Source organism: Podarcis tiliguerta (assembly GCF_965153285.1).
Source record: "Podarcis tiliguerta genome assembly, chromosome: 1".
Taxonomy (NCBI): Eukaryota; Metazoa; Chordata; class Lepidosauria; order Squamata; family Lacertidae; genus Podarcis; species Podarcis tiliguerta.
This window is the reverse complement of record NC_139534.1, coordinates 45,439,978-45,458,723: the sequence shown is the minus strand read 5'-3', so window position 1 is coordinate 45,458,723 and position 18,746 is coordinate 45,439,978. Positions and strand designations below refer to the sequence as shown.

General features: G+C 41.8%; 1 protein-coding gene across 16 annotated transcripts in view; it reads right to left on the bottom strand.

Annotated features, from left to right (window-relative positions):
* MYLK (myosin light chain kinase) overlaps window positions 1-18,746 on the bottom strand; it is a 191,623-nt gene that overhangs the window by 26,369 nt on the left and 146,508 nt on the right. For all 16 annotated transcript variants that reach the window (XM_083404939.1, XM_083404944.1, XM_083404931.1 and 13 more), the window contains 3 exons: window positions 9,952-10,002; window positions 8,099-8,226; window positions 3,598-3,751 (listed from right to left, as the gene is read on the bottom strand). In XM_083404939.1, coding sequence (XP_083261065.1) covers window positions 3,598-3,751; window positions 8,099-8,226; window positions 9,952-10,002 — 333 coding nt within the window. The remainder of the gene's footprint in view (window positions 1-3,597; window positions 3,752-8,098; window positions 8,227-9,951; window positions 10,003-18,746) is intronic.

Here is an 18,746-nt window from a genome sequence, read left to right as displayed (position 1 = left end):
AAAGAAAGACAGAGGTTGGATCTAGACACATTTAAAAAAGCATTACAGGAAAACACATTCTTAAGCTCATAATGGAAAATCAAATTGATGATAGCTCAAACAGCACCATCTGGGGTTGCATGTTTATAACACAGTTATAACAATATACCGTAATTGCCTGAATGTAGCTGAGTTCAGAGACTGAACATGTGCAATCAAAAGTGGTATTTGTTTATTTGATTTTGTAACAAGAAACTCTGTAAATATTATACAAAAACCTATTTTGGGGTAGGTTTTTGATTTAAGTAAATGTTGTTTATGTAGATATAATTTAATTTTAATAGTAACAACAATGGAAATTTTGTTTTGGATAAAATCTGATACATCTTTGATCTCATGGATAATTTCGTATTTGCTTAGAACCTTATGGTCCAACTTTTCATTTTCAACATGCAGAGTCCTTCAAAGTCTATTTCTCAGCATCTGAGCAGGGAGGGCAACATCATCTTACTGACTGTAGGCCAAAGAGTAGGCCTTCAGCAAGACTTGTATGTGGGAACCTGGCTCCCTGTTGACAATCTAAAAAGCAGTTGAGAGAGGGCATTGTGCTTTTGACCAAAAATAATGTATGTCCCACTAACTATTCCTGCAATCACATTTCATAACAACTTAAAGTACAGGGACAAATCATTACATCTGGAAACACTGCAAGCAAATGGATGTATTATGGCCACTATTATTGTGACTAATTTGTATTGTGGTTGAGTACTAACAGACTTGAAACAACCAGTGGATCTCTGCCTTCTGCTGAAAGAGAACGGATGTTTACTTTTTCTTCGGTATGAACTGATTAGATATGTAGGACTAAGATCCAAAATCAACTTTTGAATTTAAAGCTATATTTAAGTAGTCTTGTACCGTCCTATTAATATGCACCACATTGTTACCTCTCTTTAATATAGAGCACAAAGCCTCAGCACCAAGTAAAATTATCCAGATGCAGATGATAAAATGTTTTTAATATGTTTTTATTTATAGAACTGTTAGGCAGGTCTGTGTGTGTGTGTGTGTCTGTGTGTGGAGTGTATACATGCACAGGCCTTTCGCTGTAGTCTTGTATATCACATGGAACTTGGTGTTTAAAGCCCCAAACGGACTTGGTCCTGTATACCTGAAGGAGCGTCTCCACCTCCATCGTTCAGCCCGGACACCGAGGTCCAGCGCCGAGCGCCTTCTAGCAGTTCCCTTGCTGTGAGGAGTGAGGTTTCAGAGAATCAGGCAGAGGGCCTTCTCGGTAGTGGAGCCTGCCCTGTGGAATGCCCTCCCAGCAGATGTCAAGGCAATAAGCAACTATCTTACTTTTAAAAGACATCTGAAGGTGGCCCTGTTTAGGGAAGTTTTAATATTGTGTTTTTAATATTCGGTTGGAAGCCACCCAGAGTGGCTGGGGAAACCCAGCCAGATGGGCGGGGTATAAATAATAAATTATGATTATTATAAATTACTGTATTTTTTGCCCCATAGGGCGCACCTAGTTTTTTGGGGGGGAGGGGAATAAAGAAACACCCCCCCCCCAGGCACGGGGCTGGGGCAGGGGAAGCCCGAGCTTCCCTGACCCCAGCCCCCAGAACAGGCTGCTATCCGCAAGCCTAGGGAGCCTGGCGGGAAGTCGCGCCGGTCTCCCCAGGCTTGCGTATATCTGCCCGAAGCCTGGGCTCTCCCCGCCGGGCTCCCTAGGCTTGTGGAAAGCTGCCCGGGGCGCGCTCCGCTGCGCTCCCCAGGTTTCGGGCTGCAGGCTGCTGTCCGCAAGCCTTGGGAGCCTGGTGGGAAGTCGCGCCGGTCTCCCCAGGCTTGTGGATAGCTTCCTGAAGCCTGGAGAGCGAGAGGGGTTGGTGCGCACCGACCCCTCTCACTTTCCAGGCTTCAGCAAAAGCCTGCATTCACCCCATAGGACGCACACCCATTGCAGGGACCATTGGATCAGAGGGCACTTTCAAAGCATATATGTGCAAGTCTCATGAGTGCTGTACTGAATGCTTCCTTGCATGCTCACACTGGCTCGGATAAAATGAAATGCTTCTTACAGGGATCCTCAGGTATGGTTTGGGAGATAAGAGACATACAAGTTATTTAATAATACAGCTAGTGGGACTTCTTTCCTATATCTTCACTATTTAACTTAGAAGCTATTGCTTCTTTGGCTTACAGCTTCCCAAGTCCCAACTGCCATGATTGCTGACTGGGTGTCTTCCACTCGGGGACTCTGTATCAGGAGGTAAGTTTTGCTTCAGAAAGGAAGCACCACGCTCAAGGTAGTCCTCTTTAGATACCTTGGGTACGTTAATTTGAGTTATCATATTACCATTCCACACTATTATTAGCTATTGTGATATTTGCCTGCCAGATGAAGAGCAGACATAAAGCAACAATTAATTCCTTTCCATGGGCTAGGCTGTTTAGCCACAGAAGGTATTTAATATACTGCTAAAGCCTGCTGGATGATGTCCATGCCGACATTGCTGGCAAAGACTGCACTTGAGATTCATCTGCGGGAGAAAAATGAAACCATAAAAGGCCATAACTGAACTCTATGTTACCGCTCTCAGGGCATGTGTGTGTGTGTGTGACTGTAAACTGCTCTGCTTTCATTAGAAAAAAAAAGTACCATGCAGCTTATATTTCCAAGGGGGGAAATGGTCTGTAATTTAAAAGCATTATTCTGTATAGATGTTGATGAATTCTATCTTTAGCATAAACATGGGAAGGGGGAAAGGGCAACTCTCTTTTTTTTAAAAAAAAGCACTTAAGATCCATCTTTACATAGCTATCAAGTTCTTCAGTGAAAAGAACTTTCCCCTCATAAAACAACAGTTTCTCTCAATATACTGACTTCAATGAACTTCCACTTTTAATCCTCCATGAGAGCTTCTGTGTGTCATTTCAATACACCACAGTGATCGTGCTGCTTGTGTTGTTGCTTCTAAAACTTACAGGCTCTGTTTTTTCCCACTACCAGGAGTAGATTGTGCCCATAAGCTCTTCTGCACAACAATGAGCGCTATAGACTTCATCTTTTTATATAGAAGCTTATATTTTCAGGATTTTATATGCTAACTGCCTTCTGGGTTCTGTATACGGCTGTGATGTGTATATCTGCCTTTATGAGGTAAAAATCAGAGCCTTTAACTAAACAAATGTCTTTACAATATCAGACCTAGTGCTAGCAATCATTAATTATCAAGATTTCAATTTATATTACTCAATTATAAGTGACCTTTAGAAATTATTGAAGGAATAATATATTTGTTCTCATTTTCACCATTGAGAATAGGGGATAAATTTTGTTCAGTTCACATTTTAATACAAACCTGCCCAATTCACATTTCATGAAACGCGCAAACTGAAACACAGTTATCTCACAATATTTACACTTCTCTCAATTCTGTGATGCAGTTCTCCAACCAAAAAAAGGACACAAACTAGGGCATAAACTGATTCCAAAAATATGGAAAATAATCATTCATTGTTTTCCTCCATAATTAATTGCATTGATTCAAGTTGAGAAGCCCAGGTCACTTATCAACATTAACTACAAAAATAATAATCCAGTTTACTTACCTACAATGGTGAGGTTAACCTGGGCTTGTCTGCTGCCCAGTTTGTTTTCTACTACTAAAGTATAACATCCACAATGTTCCTGCTTAGTGGAGGAGATAGTTAGCTTACTGCTGTTCTCAGCATTCTCAATTTTGATGTGTTCACTCTCTTGGATCTGCCAAATTAAAGAGATAGGTTAAGGCAGGTATTTTGAAAATATAATTTAAAGTCAATTTAAGGAATTGCCAAACACTAAAGAAGTGGGACACATATGTTTGGCAGAACTCATCAATCTGTCATATCCCTTGATATCACCCTTCTGTTTGCTCTCTTAGACCCCCTTCTAGTTTCTTAGATCACCAGTCAAGCAGTTTATATAATACTGTATGTTTTAAGTAATAAAACTGTGCAAAATTATTTATTGTGTAAAATAGTTATTTCAGTCATCAAACTGGGTACATTCAAAACATTGTACCCATTTTACAGAAATGAATTATAACTAACAAACAGCACGACTGGCCATGAATTTCTTCAAATCTCTAAAGGGCTATCACATGGAAGACAGAGCAAGCTTGGTTTCTTCTGCTCTGGAGGCTAAGATCTGGATTCAATGGATTCAAGTTACAAGAACAGAGAATCCAACTAAACACCAGGAAGAACTTTCTGACAGTAAGAGCTGTTCTACAATGGAATGAGCTCCCTTGGAAGGTGGGGAACTCTCTTTCATTGGAGGTTTTTAAAGAGAGATTGTATAGCTGTCTGTTATGGATGTTTTAGTTGAGATCCCTGCATAGCAGGGGGTTGGACTAGATGACCCTCAGGATCCCTTCCAACTCTACAATTCTATGAAGCTAAGATAAGAATCATGGTCAAAAATGTCAAGAATACTTAGAACTTGATTTTCATGAAGTTTAGTCAATAAGGGCAAGCAAGAGGTTAGATACTTAATTTTTTTTTAAGCAGCACAGTCTGTTCTAAATATGAGAATAGATAATAGCGTCAGTGTCCTCCCCTCCACTTCCTGTTAGATAAGAGTTGCTCCAGCTCATCCAGAGTTTCATTAAAAATGAAGGCTATTTAGTTTGGCATGTCCTGCTGTACATTTTGAGACAACAAAAAAATCATGAAGGTCTTAGTAACAAAGTCTATTCTGGCAAAAGACTGCAAAAGCTAGCTTCCTGTAGCCGATCCTGTAGGAGTAGTAATAAATTCACAAGATCTCAGGAGGATTTCAGTTCTCAACAGGCTTTATTTTGTCTTAATCACATTTTTTTAACTAGTGTTCAGCAAACCTTAACGTGAAACTCAGACTCCTTTAGTTCTGTGCAATGGAAGAAATGTAAACATGTGAATCACACACCGTTCTTGAAATTGTTATCAAGAAATTGTACAATCTAGATAATAATTTTTTATGTAATGAACTTGTCACCAATGGATTCCCTTGGTCCATGTGATTGTAGTATGGACACAGTCATCTATGGAATTTAGCTACATCTGGTATGATCAGCAAAACTTAGAAAATCTTGAAAAGGTATTGAGTTAGCCAGGAATTCAAGGTGGTGATCATTCCACTTAACAGAACAGATTATTGGGGTATTGTAATGGTTCTAGGGGTTGCTCGTGCGTAAGCTTGTCCCAACGTCTGGCTGGGTTGCCTGAGTGAACCTTTCCTGTCCGGGCAACCACTTGCCTGTGACCGTTTCAATCGCTGGCAGAATCCGTCAGTGGGCGTTTCTTAAACTTCTTCCAGCAAAGAAGTTCTTTGACGCCCAGTCTCCGCCTACTCTCCCTGCGCGGAAGCCTTCTGCGCAAGGAGGGCGTGGGCAGCGGAGGACTCCTTCTCTCCCCGCTGGTCCCCGGCAAGGAGTCATGGGATCGCCTCGCCAATTCCCCCATCTCCCCCCCTTCTCCACTGGAGCTACGCTGATTCTCTCCCCCAGAAGATGGGCTGCCCCTCCCACTCCCGGGACGCTCTCTGGGATCCCTTTGGAGCTTGCTCTCTCCCTCGGACACTGATGGCAGTTCCCTGACAGGTATCAAGCCTAACAGAAGCATTATGGTTACATAGACTATACCAGAAATGATAGATTGGTACAACTGTCTGCCACTGGAGTCCGAGGTCTCAACATGAAATATCCCCAAGCAGCAGGCATCTTGGTTTATTGCTGCCCAAGAATTGGCACTAGGATGGCCACTTATGCATTACCAAAAGGAGAGGCAATGCTTCAACAAAAATTAAGACAAGATGGCAGAGATGTTCATGTTTGCATATGCGTATGTTTGCAAATTCAGAAATACCTTTGTCAGGAGCTGCTGGCAAAGCAGCTTCCTGATCATACTGTCAGCTCAGTGGTCAGCTGTGGACATGAGCCAGCTGTGGACATGAGCCAAAATGGCCAAAAGAGACTCAGCAAAAACCGCTGTTCCTGCATAATCTGTTGTCCACATGCTGTTATGAGCAATTTCGAAGTTCCTTCTCTTACTTCTTATCACTGTTGGTTTTTTTAACCTTTAAATTGACATTGGACCAGACAGCTATTCAAATAGAGGACTGCTCTCTGTAAAGTAGGACAAGCGGCCATCCTCTTTTATAGAAGGGACTTAGAGCTACTTCTCGATTGTGAATATTTATATCCTGCCTTTCTAGTTGATAACTGAACAACTGAAGGTGGCTAAGAAACAAAAATTTAAAACGGCATTCATAAAACAGATTTTAAAAGCTAACAAATGAGAAGCAAGTAAATCATCATCATAAAATGTCCCTGCCAGAAAGAACACACAGCTGCAGCTGTCTGTTGCCCTGGGACTGCAGAAACAAGTGAAAAGGACACTCTGGCTCCATCCGTCAGCCAAAGGGAACAAAAGCCACCAACCACTGTCCAAGCAGAAACACCAGCCTGGCTCAAACTTGATGGACTGATCTCTCTCTTCTACCTTTTCTTCCATTCCCCTTCCCTTGTGTGCTTTGTTTAGTTTGTTAAGACTGAAGGCAGAGTCTCTCTCTTTCTCTTTACTTTTGAGCTTCTTAGGGAGACAATACTTAGCTGTAAAATGGGATAAAAATAAAGGAAAGAGACCCACAAAAGCTGTCCAGAAACCATTTGTATTATTCCTACCTCTAACTAAACTCAGTTTGGGTGTGATCTCCACAAAATAAAAAATAAAAAAAAGGATACAACCTTTTCCCATAGAACACAAGTTATGCAGTGGTACGAAAGCGTAGCTAATATCCAAGCACTTACCCTTCCGCTCAAATGGCACAAGCATGTGGGGCAACTGGATTAACACTGATCTAAAAATAATAATGTATAACCCCTCCAAGGCAATTACAAGGGATTTTTCTAGATTCCAAAATGGTACTAAGGAATGGGGCAGAAGAAGGAAATGAAGACGTATTTGTTGAAAATAATGGAATTCGTAAGAAAAACACAGACCAGTGAAACTACAAAAATGTAAGAGTGAGAGAGGTTAATGACAAGAAAACCTCAGAGTGTAGCAGACATCTCTCTCTGATCCTAAAAGTGAAATAATAACGAGTCTAATCATATCCCTGGCTTTTCAGTCAGCACCCTGAGGCAAAGCAACAGTTATCCGTAAGCCAAGATCTGAATACTATATTTGGCTGCCTCCACACAAGCTGAGATGGGACAAAAAAGCATATCTGGGGGATCTCTTAAGAGCAGTGTAGGGAGGAGAAGATCAGTAGAATTTATTTATTTGCATAAGATAACACACTATTACTGCTATGTTTGCCTCATGGAGGCAAACGCCATCTACAAGCAATTACTTTGCTAAATGCATCACTTGTAATTTCATGAATGCTTATGAAATATTAAATAGCATGCATAGTGTGTGATCAGGACTGTATTGTGCTGGGAGAGGGGATTTACATAATCACCCCACTCTCCTTGGTAGCTGTAGTCCCAACAAAATCAGACACACAAAACCTGCTCGCTGTTCCAGGAAAGAAGTTCCCATTGTAGTAACTTTCTTCCTGAACTAATAGCAGCATGGGAGGAGAATGCTTTTGCTGGGACTGAAACTACAGGACAGCGGAGGTTCAATCTCCTCTCCTAGCAAACGATGGCCCTAATCTTCATGTGGAGGGGGAGCTACCTACCACTGACCATTTAAAAAAGAATCACTACCTTAAGTGATGCATTTAGCACTGTGTGTAGCTTAGCCCTTACTTTCAAGGAAACAGCAAGCCATTATTGAACTACACCTTTGCCATGGTGTCTGTTTTACCACCACATTTAGTTAGGACTTTTCAGTAATATTCAGCATGGACAAACGTGCCACAGAGTTATCATTACTAGGATATTTCATAGGATAAAAAGCTTCTTGCTCCAGCTGATGTAGATGCAAGTTGCTGTGTTAGAAAATAGCTGACATTTGGCTGCATGTGCAACATATGATTCTAGGTGAACATGAATATTCCATATATGCAAACATTATTTTCAGATACCACCTTCTATCATGCAACCTATGAACAAAAGAACAGCAACAAAGATAGTGTTACCTGCTTCCGAAATTTCATCCAGGTACAGGTTAAGGGCAGAGTTCCTGCAACTTTGCACAACAGCTCCACCGATTCACCAGCCCGAACTTTTTGGTCTTCTGGGAACTGAACAATCTGGGGGGGAAGAGCTGGCAAAAAGGGAGGATTTATTTAGAGATCGGGTTCTCACTGGAGCAAGTTTTTGGCTCTGAGTTTAGGAAGCTAACAACTAAGGCATTAAAAGTGTGCCTACATCTATGTGGCTCTGCTTTCCTCCATTTTTCACTGATGCAGGGCTGCTTCTTGGGCTGACGGACAGACTTTTCAAAGTTATCATGTCAATGCATCCAGATGGGTAAGTTAACCTATTCCCATTTATCTAACCAATTTTTCAAAGCTTCACCTGTGAAAAGAGCCCAGTCTCCTGGCTGAGTGAAGCCAGGGATGGGAGGTTAAAAGTAAAGCACACCAACAGCTCTACCAGGATTACAGGATAACAAGGCAGCAATTTCAGCTCAGTTTTGGAGATGCCCTATAGAGGTCTCTAGAGACAAGACTGAGCTGACAAATGAGGAAGAGCTGCAGCTCAGTGGTAGAGCAACTGGATCAGTGCTTGCCATCTCCATGTTAGGACTGGGAGAGAACCTTTCCTGAAACCCTGGCGAGCCTTTCGGTGTAGGTAGCACTGAGCTAGACAGACTAATGATATGACTTACCTTTTGCCCTGCTCTTTCCAGGCACAGGTCCACACTTTAAAGCTCTGTGTCCAAGTGCTCTTCTTTTTTTCCCTTTCCCCATGAAAACATGCTCTTTAAAGCTGAAGTGCAACAACCAGAAATTAGAGTTTTCCACGGATTCAGCTTTAAAAGAGTTGATTTTAATGGGGAAAGCTCTGGAGCAAAAAAGAAAGGGAAAATAAAAGAGAGCACTTGGACACATAGCTTTAAAGCATTAGACTGTGCCTGGAAAGCATGGAAGAAAGGAAAGTGTAGATAAGTCCTGCATATAAAGGTAGCTTCCTATGGTAAAAACAGACAAGCAAGGGTTCCATGGAGGGCACTCTTGCCTAAAGTGTCCGTCATGAAGGGGGTTGGACTTCCTCCCTTGGTTTTGGTCTATGTAGTCATTCAAATCTCCCTTTACAGATGATGCAAGCTAAAAAGGATGTGTATGATTTTTTCCCAGACCTATAGGGAGGAAGATCTCAGATAATTTCTGAGTTAATCTGAGGGAGCTATGGGACAGCTCACTCATCTCTAGTCCCAAAATGAATGCAGCTAACCAGGCATTTTTTGTGGGCCACCAGAAGTCCATTAAACCCCTTGCTTTTTTTAGCTGCCTGACACTGCAAAAACACTCATTAAGCACGAATCATTAGCCCTGATTTATAGTTGATGAACATCATTTGACTTGACTTGATGGGTTATGAATTCTCCAGGTCTGGTTCAGTGTGAGCATGTACGGGGCAGAAATCTATCCATCAGCACAGAGGGAAAAATCTGATTTGGGATAAGAATTTGGTTAGTCTTTGAACTAAAGTCACTTTATTCAGTTATAATTGGTTTTTACTTTTAACTTGGGGAGGTCTAATGAGAGGGAGTTTAAGACTTCCTGTCTGACAGAACTGCACAGTCTCTTGAAAATGCTGTGTGTCTAAGCCTTAAAATAACATATTGCATTACACTGATACAAACACACACCTGATAGACCTACAAAAGAAGACAGGTAACTAAGAAACGTTGTCCTGAACTGTCAAGCTATCAAACTCAAATGGGTACAACTAAAAACGTTGTTTAAAGTGTGTTGCATGGTAATTTTTCTGTATTTGTTTACTGTTCTCTTGTCTGTATTAATAGCACTATTCCAATCAATACCTGCTTTGGGTGAAGTCTTGGGAGCTGGTTTTTTCTTCACTGTTGCCTCACCTAATTAAACAAAGAGAGGGGTTTGTACATTGTGATGAGCACAACAAAATATGTGAATTCACTATACAAGTAGAAACTGCCTGTTTGCATAAGGGAACTGTGTAAACATGGCACTGTAACAAGTGTCAGGATCTCCCAACATCATTTTACTTTTGTAAAAAAGTCACTGGGAATCCCTTTGTTGGATTAGGATTATAAGATTCTAAGCAGATCAACTCCCTGCTATTCCTACCAGCCAGAGGTAGAAATTTGTGCACTTAAAAAAAAAAGGACCAACATAGCTAATAGCAAATGGTGCAGAGGCAACTCTGGTTGCAGGTCCCCTGGGGCATGAGGAGAAAGCATCCAATTCCCCTCCCCCATGTCATGGCTCCAATCCAAAGCAGGGGCCCCCACTGTTGCTTTTACAAAAAATAAAATCATATTGGCAGCTCCATACACATGAAGTACCAATGTAATGAGTGTAGTTTTGCCCTGAGAGGAAATGGGTGCAGCCTTCCCAGAATGCATTTGTTTCCTGTCAAGAGTAGGACTGAGAGCAAAGGAGGACAAATACTCCTATAATGCGGCTCTGTAACTAATCACCTGTACGTTTGTTTTTAAGGGGTGAGATTTTCAAAGCATTAAAAGGCTGATATTGAAGCAGAATAATTTTAGGCATGAGAAAATCACACCTACTGTGGAGAAAGGCTCTTTTTAAATGTGTTTGCAGCTATGGAACATTTTGCCAAGCCATTTCAATGGTGCAAATGCTAGTCCCATAAGTAGAGATGCTCAGAAGCGTCTGTGTTTGTGTCTGTCCTGGTCTCCCTCTCGTTTCCCTTTTCAGGCATTTTACTAAAAATAGTAACACGAAACTCCCAACTGCTCCTTCCTTCCCAGTAAATCTCTCACTGCACTGTCTGAGCCACACAAAAATGATCAAGTGGAAAAATCTCATATAACTGCACTAAAGGCTGGAGACTATCTGGGCAAAAACTGTATCCATAAGTCTTCCTGTCATTATGAGTTGCATTCAATGCAGTGCTAAGGCTAAGGTTCCATCAGTGCAAGGATTTCTTGCACAACACTGCTGTCCCCCACACTCTGCTGAAGGTCCTCCAAAGTAGATTTGGGGATGTACAGATGATGATGATGATTAGTTTATTAAATTTGTTAGCTACTTCTTCTTGTCCAAGACAATTCAAAACAATTTCCAACCAACCAACCAACCAACCAACCAACCAACCAATTAACCATTTCACATTTAAAGAGCTTTTCTATCTTTTGATGCTGCCAAGTTGCATTCTAAGTACCCACAAGATGAAAAAAGAGTTCTGGGAGGTTAGGTGCAAAAATAGTTTATTTTGTAGACTGGTTGTCTATATGGTCTCTGTCAAACTACTTCAGGGAGAGTCCTCTCACCTGGAGAAACCATGGCCTTCTGCTTTGTCACACTGCCAAGCTGTAGGAGAACTCCACCACAAATCAGGTACAGATGTTTGATAAAAATAATCAAATTGACAGATTTCTCCATCCTTACTTATAGCTAAGCACACTGCAAAGTGCACTGCTGGTGAGACCTCAGATACCCCCCACCATCTTAATTACTCAGGGTCATCTCTCTCTCTCTTTTTACATATATTAGCATATGTAAATATTATGCTCATTTGTATTATGGGCTTCTGCTCCATTGTCCTTTCAGTACCTACCAATGCCTGCTTCCACTAGAAATTTTACCAATGTGGTCAAGCACAAGAGAGAGATTATTCTCCTGTACTTTCCCTAGCTTCGCTTCTATAAACCTGAGAGGTTACTTCCAAACAACCAGAATTTTTTAATGACTTCAGCAGTGGTCCATCCTCCTCCCCCCTGCACAATAATGCCACTGCAAAGCTTTTCAAAACAAAAGCTTATAGCTAAGCTTCTAAATCTCCACACTTAGGCTCTTTAATAAGCAGCTTGATATTTTAAAATGCTAGCCATTTAGCAGCTCAAACTTCAGCTGCACCCACAGGACAGCCCATACTTTCTGAGACATCAAGCCCTTCTTTAGGAAACAGAAATTCAAGGAAATTTACCTGAAGCTATAGCTTTAATTTCCAGAGGGAAAAGAGTACTGTTCGTATTATAGATGCCTTTGCACACCATGGACCATTTAACCATGTGCCCACTTTGTATTAGTCACTGCTGTGACATCCTTAGAGTCAGGTCAAGGTCTCTCAAAATTCTCAACTATCATTAGCCAAGATTTCTCATGTCCCATGCGGCTTCCCCTCCACTTTGCCATACATTCCAACAATAGCCTCTGCTCCCAGAATACTCCAGTCTATTTGTATGGTGGGAAGCTGAAGAAACAATAGCTCAGTGGTAGAGCATCTGGTTTGCATACAGAAAGTTCCTTGTTCCAAACCCAGCATGTTGGGAATGTCTGTCTGAAATATTGGAGAGCCACTGCCAATCAGGGTATACAATACTGAGTTACATTGGTATAAGTAGGAATAGTGGTCAGGGAGGAGGAGCACAAGGATCTGGGCTTTCTGGTACCAGAATTGCTGCTGTGTACCAGAGTGGGGTAGGGGTGGGCAGGGCAAGGCAGGGCAACAGTGAGGGCTGGGCAGTATGAGTCCACTGATGAACCCCTACTGGCCTTTCCTTTATCTTTTACCAAAACCTTCCAACCAAGTTTTCTGAAGGCATTTCTAGGATCCATATTGCCTTTCCTCTCCTCCCCAGTTCTCCCAATATGACAACATAAAATTGGATCTACAGTGGTGCCTTGCAAGATGAAATTAATTCGTTCCGCGAGTTTTTTCGTCTTGTGAATTGTTCGTCTTGCGAAGCACGGTTTCCCATAGGAAATGCATTGATGGTTTCCCATAGGAATGCATTGACGGTTTTAAGAAAAAGGCGCAAGACGTTTTCGTCTTGTGAAGCAAGCCCATAGGGAAATTCGTCTTGCGAAGCAACTCAAAAAACAAAAAACTATTTCGTCTTGCGAGGCATTCGTCTTGCGGGGTACCACTGTACCTTTCAGATGGCTCGGTCTAGACTTGCATTCCGTAAATGAAATGCTCCTTCCATTTGCAGAATGAGCTTTGAACAAGCAAGAAAGAGTTGTCACAGATTTTCCCTTCAGTTTTGAAGGCCAGCGAAACACACTATTCCAGAGGGTGCTGTAACTCATCAGAGCAGTTGTGGTGTGGTGTGCATGGGAGCTACAAGGGCAGGAGTATTTGGTGAAAATCACCTCCTCCCCTTTCACCAGTGGGAGCATCTCCTGAGCAAAATTCTACCGAGAGAACTTCCAGAGTCTGCAACTGAACCAGTGATCTAGTAAGACCCTTTTCATGATTAAATTAGCAACTTGGCCTTTAGGGAAATGGGCATGTCATGATGCAATCCTCCTTCTTTCCCACCCCTGCTATTTGGGTGAGCAGAGTTCTGCAGTACAGGATCTTGCTTTGCATGAAGAATGGCCCAGGTTCAATCACCAGCATCTCCAGTTAAGGAAGAGCTGCTGCCAGTAATTGTAGAAAATACAGAGCGGGATGGACTCCATATAAGGCAGTTCCCTGTGTTCTTAAGCAACTGTGTCTAAGAATCACACACCATTTTTAATTTTCCACTGCAACCAAGAACAATGCTTTTAGGAGCTCTGGGGCACCGTGTGAAGTTCAAAATGGTGGGGAATACTGGACTAATACGAGAAAACTCTGCCATAAACAATCTGCTCCCACTCTTAGTAATCCTCAGCTTTTGGGCATGTGGATCTAAAGTTGCTTTGCTCATTGACCTTCGATTCCTCTACTATCTTCTTGGGAAAAGGTGTGAATCCTATTGTTATCATATGCTTCATAAGCATGAACTATATAAAAAAGAGAGGGGGTATTGGTTGGGGAGAAGATACCAAGTGCATGGACTGATAATTCTAAGAGGAACTTTAGGCCCATATTAACAGTGCAGCAATAGAATGGAAAGAAAAGGGAAATAAGATTGTATGAAGTAATTCCTGCCTATATAAAGAACTAGATGCAAAGCAAAACATCTAATCTGATTAAAATGGGTTAACCATGTTTGAGGAATGCCTGCTGCTGAAAGAAAACCACAACACATTTTAGAAGGATCTCTAGGCTGACCTTCACTGAGAGGACATGGGCAATTCAGCATAGTTTGTACATTTTCAGGCAAGAATAGAACATTTCAGGAGTGGGGGGAAATAAAAGGCAATTTTCACCGTGCCATGTGGGTTGTGTAACACAGAGATAAGATGTCATGATCAACTTCTATATGTGGCGATCAATAACAACCACCCTTCTCTTCTGCCTGTCCCCAGATAACTATGCAGAATGCAATGTAAACAAAGCCCTCATGGAAAATCCTGCTCTTTGCCAGTATTAACTCAGTCACAGCTTGTCAGGATGGCATAAACTCTAAAGCATAATAAGCTGGCGGAGATTCAAGTAACATACCTGGCATAAACTTAAATACTTGCCAAGGAGGAATGGCATGCTCAACCAGAACATTTTCCTTACTGGTTTAGAGCAAGGATGGAAAACCCCTGGTGCTCCAGATGTTGTTGGGCTATCATCCCCACTATCTCAACAGTGTTTGACCCTTTTTCTTTGTTTCAAGTAACCAAATAAGCCAGGCATATGTTCAAAATGCCTTAAAATGTGGTGTTTGCCACACTGATGCTCATCTCTCAATGAAAATAGCTTCAAGGAATTCTAGACCAGGTGCTGTTTATCTAAAAGAAAGAAAGAAAGAAAGAAAGAAAGAAAGAAAGAAAGAAATTTTCCTGTACACTCCCCCTGAAACTGGATAGGAAGTCCAATCACAATAATTTTTATTTGAGGAAAAGCAACCTGGTTCAGTTATGATGCAAAACGTGGTGGGTAAGAGGAAATATTTTCTATTTTATCAACTTCCAAGTGTCACTGAGACCTTCAGGTTTAATCTAACTGGCAAGGCAGATCCAAAATTCCCCCACCCTCTATAGGCTGCTTTGACAGGTGGGTGGGGTGGCCCACCTGTCAATCACATGGCATCAAATGATTCTACTTCAAAGCAAGAAGCTGGAACACATTCTAAGTGTGCTCTCAGCTTTCCTTTCCTCTTTTGAAGCCCCAGCTTGAGTTCAAAAGAGATCCTGCCTTTCTAGCTGTAATTCAAAGAGCACACCATTTCCCCAGCAGCTGGAAATGAATGACCATGAATGAGCTTGGTGTGCACTTTTCTGCCTGACATCATATGTGTTCTTTGGGTCAAACTAGGAAGCCAGTGGGCCTAATTTGGCCCACAGGCCAGAAGTCTCCCACCAATGATCTAACCCATAAAAAATAAAATGGACAAACCACTGTAGAACTAATTCAGACAGAGGGACCAACACTTGAGAAGTGTTATTTTCCCCACTTTGAAGATTATTTGTAAAATGAGTTCTCACACTATTGATTTGCCCAAGTTCTGTGCAGCATTGGACACAGTTTAGATAGAAGTCTGTTCCATGTTTCTTCTAGCAGTTCCAACATACCAGAATCCGGAGCAGTTCCAACTCAGGTTCACCCCTCCCCCAACAAAAGACTTGGTCATGCTAGGTCTCACTCTAAGTACTTGTTGATACTGAAGTTGTTTATTAAAACCATATTCTGTTTAAATCACTTCTCTGAATTTTCCTGGGTCTGTGAGAAATCTTATTCAAAGTGGAAATTTCACAAGCTCTCTGAATAGTGGAACATACTCTATATTTTGTTCTCTGGGACAAATGTGACAGCAAACTCCATTTCTGCATTACAGTTCTCTGCAGTGTAATTTGCCTGTCACTATCTACATAATTATCAAGAAGCACAAATTGTCACAATAAGTGCAGGGCCTAGAAAGCAAGATCTCAGCCTTAAAACGTCATTTCCTCATGTTGCACATGTTCATTCTCTGAAGTTACAACAACAATACCACCATTCCACTCCAATGACTTTTCAAATATGGAAAACTTGTTTTAAATGTCTAGGAGCATGAACACAGTGGCATTTTGTTTTCATGCGAGGGGTGGTGGTGATCCTACTTGAAGCTGTTACTTTATTTCTACATTTTTATAGCAACTATATCTTATTACAGAGTATAAAGTTGCAGGCTAAGGGAATAAAAAAGAAAGAGCAACGATGGAACTTTTGCTGCCATTCTCTTAAACGTACTGATGCTGAGCTGGGAAAAGGCAAGTGTGGGAAGCAGCAGGTTCTAGAACTCTGGGAGAAAGTGGTGATGCTGTGCTGAAGACTCCATTAATAAAAAGTGATTGGCCACACACCTCTAAGCCCTGTCCCCAATAGGAAGTGGTCAGAGGCAGCATGTTGGCTATCAACTATGGCAGCAGACATGTTTAATGCTTTTATAATTGGAGCTTGGAAGAACTGCTGGTTCTATCCCTAAGAAATAGGAAATGGAAATTAAATCAAAACATTTTTGAGATTAGGTTGCATATGAGCCATCCAAAGACATTTGCCTAAAATGGCACCTGTAAACCCCACTCCTCCACCTGGGCAAGATTTTGCTTTGTTTCTGAAGGGCAAGCAACAGAATAGGGCTTTGATCATTCTGGCTACTGAGAGCTAATCCCGCCCAGCTAAAGTAAGTGCTTTATATATATATATTCCATTGTGGAGCTTGTGAAAATGAGGAACTTTAGACATGTTCACACTGATGACATCCTTGTACACTGGCACTGCAAACATCTGTCTAATAATTCAAGAACAATGGAACATTGCTGGGACTCAAGCTCTACCCCACTACCAGTTTCACCATTTCTCCTCTTGAAAGCGGGGAGGGGATATCAGCAAGTTTAGGGGGCAGGCAACACAAAAGGATATTTGGATTGGGCAGGCTTACCTTTAATGATTAATTGGCTGTTTTTTGTTTTTAAATAAAAGCTTTGCCGCTGCTTCAAGCAGCTGGTTGGATATGCCTTAACAACCTGATGGTCTCTCTTTTGACAGTGTTTGGGATGCAGTCCTATAGTGGATTCTCTCTCAAGTTTCACAGGAAATATCACTGAGATGCAGAGGGAAGCTAATGCACTAATTAAGCCTGTCCCAAAGTCGTCGTCCCCCGTCCCCCCGCTCATTAAAAACACACACCAAAAAGCTCTTCTATTGATTGATTGCATTTATATCCCTCCTTTTTCTTCATGGAGCTCAAGGTGGCTTACATGGTTCTCCTCCTCATTTAATCCCCACAACAGTCCTGTGCGGTAGGTTGAGCTAAGAGACAGTAACTGGCCCAAGGTCACTATTTCAAGCCCACCCAAAGATTAATCTTGCATTTGCCCTACTCACCGAAAGTACAGAGACTTGCTAGCTTGAATTATTCAGTTCAGCACTAGCCAGGATATCAGGTCTAAGAAATAACAATGGAGATTTCCCTAGGTTTTGTTCTGGACAGTGTCAGTGGTGATGTATATTAACAACTCTCTGCAGGAGCACAGAATAACCTAGCCAATACTTTTGTTTGAAATAAAATCGGACAGATTTTATGCAGTAGTCAGCATGAAGATTTATTAACTTAAGGATATGAGATACCCCCAAGCACCATTCTTTTGATTGCTGGAAGACAGACAGAAAAAAAGAAATAACATTACACAGTGAACTGTTTTAAACAGTTGGGATAATTCCCCAACTGTTTGGGGGATAATTCCCCCCCAGAACACAAAAAGGGGAGTGCATCCTCTGGGACTTAAGATTTTTTAAAAATATATGCCCTAAAATGAATTGGGAGACACAATTGAGGAGTTAGACAGCTGCTGGGAGAACCAATAAATTGAGGATAAATTCTGAAAAGACATAGCTGTTATGTGTTCCAAGTCCTCGTGTCCAGAAGGTGGTCTGTCCTGGATGGAGTTGTGCTCCCTTGGATGGAGTAGGTCCATACCTTGGGGGTGTTCCTGGACTCATCCGTGCTACTAGAGGCTAAGGTGGGCTTGGTGGCTAGGAGTACCTTTTCCCATCTATGATTTGTTTGCCAGCTACTCCCCCTTTTGGACAGAAATGACTTGGCCATAGTACTCTATGCTCTAGTAACTTCCAGACTGAGTCACTGCAATATGCCCTTGAAGGCAACTCAGAAACTTCAGTTGGTCCAAAAGGCAATGGTCAGATTACTGGCTAAAGTTCCATTTAGATCTCATGTAACTCATGTTTGAAAACAGCTGCACTGGTTGCCAGTTCATTTCTGAGTCCAGGTCAAGGTGCTCACAAATTCTGCAAAGTAGCCTAATCATTACTCACTCAGAGATGGACAAAAATCCCAAAAGACTGTTTTTTTAAATAAGACTTCAGGGAACTATGCAGTCTTTGGGCTATAGATGGCATTTTCCTCAGGGATCATTTGTTTACTCCAGGCATCAGCAACATTTTTCAGCAGGGGGCTGATCCAACATCCCTCAGATCATGTGGTGGGTCGGACTATATATTTTTTTAGGGGGGGGGGGTAATGAAAGAATTCCTATGCCCCACAAATAACCCAGAGATGCATTTTAAATAAAAGGACATATTCTACTCATGTAAAAACATGCTGATTCCAGGACTGTCAGTGGGCCAGATTGAGAAGGCAACTGGGCAGCATCCGGCCCCCGGGCCTTAGGTTGCCTACCCCTGGCTTACTCCCTGATCAGGAGTAAGTCTAGATCAGCAAAGTCTAGAAAGTCACCCTTACAAAACTGAGATAAATCTGAGGCACAGTTTGTTTAGTTGCTGTAAGCTCTCTCCCACAGTAAG